Source organism: Poecile atricapillus, chromosome W (genome assembly GCF_030490865.1).
Source record: "Poecile atricapillus isolate bPoeAtr1 chromosome W, bPoeAtr1.hap1, whole genome shotgun sequence".
Lineage (NCBI taxonomy): Eukaryota > Metazoa > Chordata > Aves > Passeriformes > Paridae > Poecile > Poecile atricapillus.
In genome coordinates this window covers 50,409,236-50,418,771 of record NC_081288.1, presented here as the reverse complement: position 1 = coordinate 50,418,771, position 9,536 = coordinate 50,409,236, and the positions used below count along the sequence as shown (strand labels likewise).

At 39.4% G+C, this 9,536-nt stretch overlaps 1 protein-coding gene across 1 annotated transcript in view; it reads left to right on the top strand.

Moving 5' to 3' along the window:
• Positions 1 to 1,686: 1,686 nt before the first annotated feature.
• The window catches only part of LOC131591446 (S-adenosylmethionine sensor upstream of mTORC1), a 34,137-nt gene continuing 26,287 nt past the window's right edge, over positions 1,687 to 9,536 (top strand). Inside the window, exon 1 of the mRNA XM_058862157.1 lies at positions 1,687 to 1,871. Coding sequence (XP_058718140.1) covers positions 1,727 to 1,871 — 145 coding nt within the window. The 5' untranslated portion in view covers positions 1,687 to 1,726. The remainder of the gene's footprint in view (positions 1,872 to 9,536) is intronic.

The window sequence follows — 9,536 nt, the reverse complement described above, 5'->3', positions numbered from 1 at the left end:
CTGAAATGTTCCTAGTAATTATCACTCTAATCTCTTTTTACACTATCTTAATCCTTCTTGCATATAAAATTAGAAATAAAAATATTTCAGAAAGATATAATTAACCCTAGCATAAAGTTTTATTTCTGATTCAGATGTAACTTCCAGAACTAGTTTGATGAGTATGGAATACAATAAACCACACTAGAAGATGACTCTTGGAGGTTCTCCAAGTCAAAGTAAAATTAATATACACTGGTATATTTTTTTCATTAACACATGATCAGTTATTTCAGTTTCAGAACTTAAAGGAAAACGTAACTAAAGGAAAAACTCAGTCACTACATTGATTTTTTTCTTTCTTAATACTGATGTTAGCAGCAAAAATTTAAATTCTCCTTCCATTATTCTCCTGTATTTTGAGGGGAAAAAACCCCAACAAAACAAAATGGAAATACTCTGACAATAAAATACACAATAGCACATAAACATAGTGATGAAAGATCCAAAATACAATGAAGTTGTTTAAACACTCTAAAAAATGTCAGCACAGAAAAAGTTGGACCTTTGAGCGTTATGTGGGCACTTCAAGGTGATAGGCGAGATCAGTGTTTGCCTATCTCAGTGAATGTAAAAGGGATGACTTTGCAGTCAGTAACAATGAGAACCTTTTCTTTGGACACTAGAATTTAGCCTTGATAATTGCACCTTCAAAAGAATTTTATCAGAACAGCATTAAACGACCGTGTTCTGTGATTAGCTGTAATTTTTTTCTGGCAGGACCATCATGGTGCTGATAAGAACCTGTTACACGTCCCACACAAAGTTGTGTATCACGGACTTCTCATCAGGATGAAATCTCAACCCTACCTACTGGCAGACTTGTCACAGATTTACTTGCAGCCGCAACTACCCCCTTAATGTTTTGTAACATGTTCGAAGAAGACAATTAGCAGCTTCTGGCCACGTCAAACAAGCAGCTTCATGGCATACTTCCCCGCTATGATCTCGTAAGGAATGGCTTTGTCTATACAATTTCCAACAATTAGTAACAGAGAGAACATAAATCCTTTGGATTTGGGGAAAGGCTGAGGCCGGGCACAGAGAGCTGCAGACAAAAGCGCCCGCTGTTAGGGGCAGTTTTGCTGGCTGCAGTGCTGCTCCTGCATCGCCACCCAAATCAATGCCAGAAACTGGCCCAGCAGCTCCATGAAGACATTAAAAAGCTGAACAAGACTTGTGCTCTTCAAGCGCCCACACCACGGACACCCAGCCGCCCAGGTGTGTTCCGAATTCAGGTTTTTTCCGCAAGGTCGTTTGTAGGTGGGGAACGGGATTTGCCACCCCGCATCCGACGGACTCCCAGCCGGCTCTCTCACGGGGGTCTCCAGGGAAGGCCGTGAACTGGGGTAATGCACACAAGCTACAGGGGAAATCGCACTGCCCCGGACGCTCGGTGTGTTTTCCGCGTCACAGTTTTGCTAAGCACCGCGGAGCGCCCAGCTCCAGCCGCGCTTCGTGTGAAGCTCAGCCGGCAATACCCGGTCCCGCAGGCCGGGCCGCTGACAGCGCGGCCCCGTGCGGAGCCGGGAGCGCGCGGAGCGCCGAGACGCGGGGCGTGGCCGCGGACTCCATGTCCCGGCATCCCGCGCGGCGGGGCGGTGCGCGCATGCCCGCCCGGCGCAGCCCCGGCCCGGCGCGCGCCTCCCCCTGGGCCGGGCGGTGCGCGGCGAGCAGCGGGAACACCATGGAGGCCGCTCCGCAGCCCCGGCCCGGCGGGGCCGCCGCCGCCCCGCCGCCACCCCCGGAGCAGGAACGGAAGCTGGAGCAGGAGAAGCTGTCGGGGGTGGTGAAAAGCGTCCACCGGCGGCTGCGCAAGAAATACCGGGAAGGTAACGCGGGGGAGGGGGCCGCCCCGGCCGGGCCGCCCCGCTGCCCTCGCCGGCAGCGGATCGGGGTGTCCCCCGCGGGCGGGGGGCGGCGGGCCGGCCCGGTGCCCGCGGCCGCTGCCGAGGGGGTGTGTCGGGGGAGGCCGGCCGGGAGCAGCTCCGCGCTCGCTTCCTGCTCCTCCCCGGGAGACCGTGGTCGCCGCTGCCGCCGGCTTCCCGCAGCCCCGCCGAAGGCACCCGGTCGGGTCTGCCGGGGTTATGCCGCTTTCTTGGAGCTGCTGGCAGGAGAGCCCTCTTCCTGGCTGAGGAGGGAGCTTCCCGGCCGTATAGCAGTGTTTTCCAAACTGAGGATCTGCAAGCGTGAAGACAGTAGACGGTGAATGCCAAAAGAGATTGAATGGTGATCTGGAAAGGCACACGTCTTTGTGAATTATTTGTGCCTCCTGCCTTTCAGTCGTAGTGCAGTAGTTCAGGCAGGAGCACTAACTGAAGGGGTTGGGGTAAAGCTGTTGTAATTACTCGTCGTCTTTGCAAAATCTACTTTGTCATCAGTATTAATGCCCTTATGCAAGGTTTTTATGGGTGGTATTGGAATGCTTTAAAACATCCCTGAAATGGTAGCACCGGTTACGGAAAATTCATCCATCCATTCTTTTAGTGAGCCCACAGCTCACCTCCAGAAGAGCACACATGAAATGGGACCTCTTCCTCTTCTAGGCACAAGTTCTTGCCTCTCCTCTGTGTTTGCATATTACACTTCTGTTAAAGAAACAAGGTCATGCTGCCTTCTGGACTCCCAAAATCTCCCCTGGAGCAAGTTCATGGGATTTGGGCACAAATACCGACCTATCTAGATACTGATCAAAAGTCACTGTTTATTTTGGCCTTGGTGAGGCAAATCTTAAGGGAGGATCTCCCTTCTTCACTCAGATGTTGGGAGAACGAACACAGTATATTTAAACATTCAAATCCTGGCAAAGCAGTCCAGCTTTTAGTAGTACACATTTCTGTGTTATTTCAGAGTGCCTGCCGATTAAGACAGACAAGGATTGGTTTAGTTAACTTTTTTTTTAAAGTGAGCAATCTCTGTAGCAACTGATTTTTTTTTTAGATGAGAGCCTAAATAAGGAGGAAGTTTTTGTAAGCCTACTTAGCAAAAAGCAAGTTCGTGCTCAAGGATAAGTTGTGTGTAGCTGGTTAAGTGAAAGAGCCAACAGTGTTTTTATTTACTTCCTATGACTAAATCATGCATTAGTGAAAACTTTACCGTGATTTTTCTGGTCACTCCAAAGTAGCAACATGATATGTCATTTAATTAAGAAAGTTAAAACCAAACAATTCATCACATCTATGCAACAAGAAGTTGCATGCTACCCATTACCCACTCATTACCTACCCATTACCTACCATTACCTACTCATCCAGTAGTAGGTGGTCCTTACAAGGACCACCTTACTAGTGCTTAGTAGCCAGTGGTACTTCCTATATTCGGTTCTTTCAGTTTAAGAATTTTACTTTTGGAGTATTTTCTACCTACATCTGCCTCTGCTTCTAAAAGAGGACTTGAGAATCTCCTTCTTAAATGCCTTTAATGTCTTTCTGAAATTGTAATACCAGGGATATTGATCTCTGAAAGATCTTTCCTTGGATTTTTTTTTTTTTCTAATACTTGGTGATGCTGACTGGCAAGTATGTTACCCTGACAAAATTAAAGTTGACAATTTGTTAAATAGAAGTTAAAAAAAATCAATAAATCATATGTAATTTTGCTGTACAATTTGAATTATGACTTGAGTATGGAAAGGCAAAGAGCAAAATCCCTTCATCCTTACAGCTTTTTACACTAGGAAAGCCTCTTGACTCCACAATTTAGTGCTCTCACCTCCATACGAAGCAGAAACATTATTCTATAATCCTGTATTGGCTTTTTTTCTCATTTCTTTTTCTACTTTGCCTCCTCTTATGTTTTACTAGAGTTCTATTAAGCTAGTTTCCATTTTGTGTAAATAAGCAAGCACTACTAGAATTGCTGTTGCAAGGACTTCAGTGCTTTGTCTGCAGAAGCCAGAGTAGAATCCCATATTAATTTTGTTGGTAGATGAAAAATCATGTTCATTATCCTGAAAGCTATATGATTATTTTGCACAGAGTTGGTATTGTAATATGATCCTAAGTTACTGTCTTCTGTTAGAAGTGTTGAAAGCAAATAGATGTATCCTTGAGACACTGAGATATGTGTTGATAGATTCTATTTGGACTTGATTTTAGTAAGCTGATTTCTTAGCTATTTCATTTGCCTTGCTGACAATATCAAGGTTTCTGTTTTAAAAGGTAATTGTAACAGGCAAGCCAGTATATTATGTGAGTTGCTTGTAAGTGCACCATTGTTATAATTTCGTTTCATTTTCTGCAATGGTTCCCTTCTTTTTTGAAGATGAGCCAGTAAAAAAGTGACAGTATGCTCCAAAATTGCAAGCCAACATGTTTTTGGAAAAGTTGCATACTTGTCAGAAGTGCAAGAGCAATATTTCTTAATTAGGGAAGCATTGCAGCAAATTTTTTGCAGTTACTAGGGAATTACTAAAATAAAGTTTACTCATCATGTCATGTAAAGGATTTGATGTTGATTTTTTTTTTTCCTGGTGAAAAACTGTAATTCTGGAGATTAATCAAAGCTGAACCTTGATTTATTTTTTAATTTCTGCACTTGCTGAATCGCTTATACTTGTAAATATGGTGGATGGATTTTATATGTAGTTTGGTACTGTGCCTCATGTCATATCATAGCCCCATACCATTCATGACAAGCATTTACCATTTTTTAAATGATGCAGCTGAAATGCTTTTAAGTTTGCACTGAAGTGCATTTTTTTGTTTTCTTCAACAATTTTAGTTTTTTTGCTGTGTGACTAGTATTTATCTTTTCTATTGTTTGGATATTACCAGTATGACTTATACTGGCTATATTTAGTATTTTTTCTCCTCTTTTATCTCCCTTTTATCCTTCTTTATTTCCTTCTCTTCCCCTCTTCGCTGTTAAGAAGAAAATAAAGGGAAGCATGTTGTCTTAAATGCCATGGCAAATTTGGTATTTTGAAATTGTAGGCTGCTTTTTTTTTTCTACTGTGGGTCATGCAGTAGTATTCTATGTGATATTTTGAAATTATTTAATGAAGTTTAGCAAATGAGTGTAGGTTTTAAATTAAAGTGATTGTGAGTGAATGTGTCAACTAAATCAGCCAAGCAATAAGAAGTTGTTTCAGGCTAATTTTAGGTAGTGATAGAGAAAGAGTACCTATATAGTGATTCCTAAAAATAAACATTCATGAGGTTAGCCTATAAACTTTATCATCATAAAGAAAACTTTAAGTGAGAATAACTCTGAGCTGTAATACGTTCACTTAGGTGTCTCTCATTACTATAAGGCTCATGGGGTTTTTTAGTTTTATTCCTGCACCCTGTTCAGACAGAGTAATTTAATCTTATTTTACACACCACGGTAAAATACAAAAGCTGAAGCTTCTCTCAAGTAGTGAATTACTTATCAGAAATTTCAGGGTGGTTCTGGATGCTTGACACAAGCACTTAGGAAGTACAGAAATTAGGGTTTTTCATGATGTTTGAATTTCTGTTACTATGTGGAGATGGGGAAAAAACAATGTTTGATTTAGTTGCTTCCTGTTGGTTCTGTTGCTTGGCACCACAGGTGACCCCAGGTTTTACAGAGCTTTCCTCTATGCATGTTTCGGGCACCTGCAGCCATGGGCTGGGGCGTGTTTTATGGGTTGCATATATGCATGAATGTTTCATATACATGAATGTTTCATGTAGACTGTGTGTGTCAAGCCTGACAGACAGACCTGTAAAAGCAGATTTAGTGGTTCCTAAGGAACTACGCAAGATCTACTGAACATCTGCTATGTGATCTATGTTTGTTTGCTCCCTGTTGCTTGTAGTAACCAAGTAGGTTTAATTTTTACTGGGATAAAAATCCCTTCCCCTGATACAGAGGCGTTTTGTTTTTCTCTCAGTTGTTTATTACCTTTGTAGTCATGCAGAGCTGTATTTATCAAGTAAACATTTTTTCTGTAGCATGACCTGCAGTTATAGATGGTTTTCTGTATAGCCTGAAAGATGATTTACGGGACTACTTTTCCCATAAAATCTTGTAATAAGTGCAAGTGGAAAAAATTGCTGAGGTATCTGTAAAGGTATTTTATGAAATGTTTTTCTGTGTGTTCACCAAAATAGTTCATTTCTCCTAACATATGCCTGCTAAAGCTGTTGAGACTTGGAGAATCAAACAGAATTGCTGTTTGTCCAGTTACTAGTTACCACATCACAGAAGCTGACAAAAACATTGCAAGGTGGCAGTTTGATTGATTAAAAGAAATACTTCTTGAAACTTCAAAGAAAAGGAACTTCTTTAAAGTTTTTTTTCAGAAAATTAGGGAAAATTTACAGGAACCTGCCTGATGATAATAAGTAACCCAAGTAGGTAAGTGCTTTAGGCATTTGGACAGAAGGGTTGTTCTGAACTCAGTTGTTTCATGGTCTCTTCATCTCATTTTTTTATGAAAAACCATGAGAGAGCTTAAGTTCTTCCTGATGTGAAACAGGAAACATTTTGAAATGGTGTCATTTTTCACAGGACAGGAAAAACTTTGTCATTGAGCTCCACACAATAGGTTAACAGTTGTTACTCCTTTTTGGTTAAATATAACTAGTTTGCAGTAGAAATAAACCTAAGTTTTCAAGATATTAATTTGTGTTTTACCACTTGCATTAAGTTCCTGGAAGAGGAAGTAATTTTGTAATAATACTAACCGTTGAATTTTCCAGCAATAGAAGCTAAATTTTATTTAATTAAAATGAAAATTTATTCTAGTTTATGACATGAGCTTTAAGGTATGATTACCCTTACAGTTTGCACACCACAGTTTTGCAGCAAGGCTTTCATCAGAAATCACATAAGATTTATATTTTGGGGGATTTAATTATTGCTATCATTTAGTTAGCCTGTGAATCTGAAAATGTACTGCCTTCAGCATGGGCCTGCACTCACTGAACAAACAGGTCTGTGTCACCTTCTCTGCTCCTTTGTTGCCCTGGCAGGGAAGATGGTGTTCCTGTTACAGGGTCAGTATAACAAAATCTGTACTTATGCATCAGCTACTTGTAAATTTTGCTCCTGCATTTGCAAAAATTAACAAAATCAGTAGTTTCTGTTGAAATATTCATCTCTGTGTTGGTTGTGTTAAGGTACAGCACATAGTCCATCCCAGAAAGTCAGGTTTGGGAAAGAGGAGAGGAATGAAGTTTCCAGTAGAGTCGGTCCAACACCTGGGGGCAGTAATTGCTTAAACTGTCACATACATGCTGTTTGTGTGACAGCCATCAGAGATTTATAGCAGATCATAGACAAAAATTATTCTTCAGAGTGATCTAAGCTGACCCCCAGTAGATGCTGAAATATCAGTCAGTTGGGCCCTCAGAGCCTGTTTCATGTAAACAGATGGATAGGAAGTTTACCTGAGAGGTCAAATATAGAAATCCACATTTTGTCAAGTGGATCCTTTCCATATAAGTTGAAGGGAGGACCATTGATACTGAGATAGATAAAATTAGATTCTTGCACTTGAATTTTTAAAAAAATATTTTATTCTGGAGTAGTTGAAGTAATTCCTAAGAAATGTGAAGCAAATACTAGTCAGACATGAGAAGGAAAATATTAACTTTGATTGCTTGAACTTTGTCCAAGTTGAAGTTCATGTTCTGTATATAGACATGTAAAATTGGAAAACAGACAAGCCAAAAATATCTAATGTTGTTTGCAAGGAATGCTGAATACGCTTTTAGTAAGACAGATGTTCAGTAAGCTTATCTTGTATACAGTGAAAATGATGAATGTCATAATATTTGCTGATATTCCTAATGTAATTAATTTTTCTTATCATTGCCACAGCATCCATACATTAGTAGTACAGCTAAATTTCAACTGACAGTGTTAATGAGGAAATTTTGTCAGATGCTCATAGGAATTTGATTTCAGCTTTAGCCTAGTAAACAGTATAGGACTGCTTTCCTCATTTACTATTTAGCATGTTATAGAAGCTAGTTTATTGTTTCCAGCAAGTGAGAGGTGATCTTAAGAGACTGAAAATGAGATGGATTCTTTTCATTCTGCAGTCCGTTGCCATCCACAAACAAAATAGCCTCAAAAATCTTGCTAGGCATTGCTATGGCCAGCAGCTGGTCATCTGAATTTATCCAGCATTGTCATAGACACTTGTTAATTGTGGAGATAGGTTTCCTTTTTACAATAAACAATATTTATTTATTTTTATTAAGGTAGTGTTAATATTGTGGAAATACTAATGTGTCAGTTTTGGTTTTGCCTTTTGTTGTTAGTCAATAAATATATTAAGGTTATTTTCTCTTCTACTAGAGCCATCAAAGTTCTGGTGGAGGAGAAAATAGGAAGGCAATGTGTTTTTAAATAAAGGTACTGAAAAGGAAGTGGATTGAATCTGGTTTTCTACATTACTAAGTTATACCAGTATGTAGAAGACTTCAAACCTTTAAACACTTAGGGGTGGGTTTTGGTGGGCTGGGGAGGTTTTGGTTTTTTTTGTTATTGTTGTTGGGGTTTTTTTGTTTGTTTTTGATATTGTTGTGGTTTTTCCAATTAGAACTACCTTGAATTGAGAAAATTTTAGTTTCCCAGAAGAAAATAATGACAGTTCTAGTTACCCTTTTCTCTAATGTTTTTTGTTTGTTTGTTTTTGGTGGGTGTTTTGTTTGGAATTTTTTTTAGAGGCTTTTTTTTTTTTTTGTGGTTTTTTTTTTTGTTTGTTTTTTTTTGAGGAAGTTGTTGCTTAAGATCTAAACCTGCATTATATGTACCTGAAGACTTAAATGCACAATATCAGTTAACTTTTGGTTTGCAAGGTCTTGTTTGGTGGTGGATGAAGTATTCTGTAGTTAGGTTTGAGATTGTACTGGAAATGACTGTGCTATTTTTCCAAAGAACACCAGTGGACTTATGGAAAATAGTAATTATTACAAAATAATTGTAATAATTATTACAAATCTCTTCTTGTGGGTGCAGATAGTACTTTTATAGCTGTATGTGACAATTGTTGTGTTGCTTGATAAAACCAAATTGTTCAAATCAGTTGTTTGCAGTTTCGTCCCATTCCAAAATGATAAATACTGCCTTTAGCAGAACTGAGCTATATTTCTTCTCTATTACAGAAGATTGTGTTTTCTCAAAATACCAGTAGACGTAATTTGTTCTGTCAGAAGTTGAAGAAAAACTGCCTAATTAATTTTTTTTGTTTATTTTATAAGCATACCTTAAATGAAAGTTCAATTTAACGCTCTACAAATAAATGCCTTTTTTAAATAAAATATTTTTTTTAAAATGGGATGGGAGAAAGATGGATTTATTTTTTTTCTTTTTTCTTAATGGCAGACTACTTGGAGAGAAGAATTATGGTGTAGGTTTCTCTCACCAGGAGTGGCAAACCTGATCTTCTCATGCTGTTCTGGGAACCTCTGATAAGGACTTGTAAATAAATGCGGAACAAGGAGAGTTCTTTGTATGATTCTTCTCAATTAAAAATGTTTTTAGTTGTTGAAAGTTACAGCTAGCATTTGGTCTCT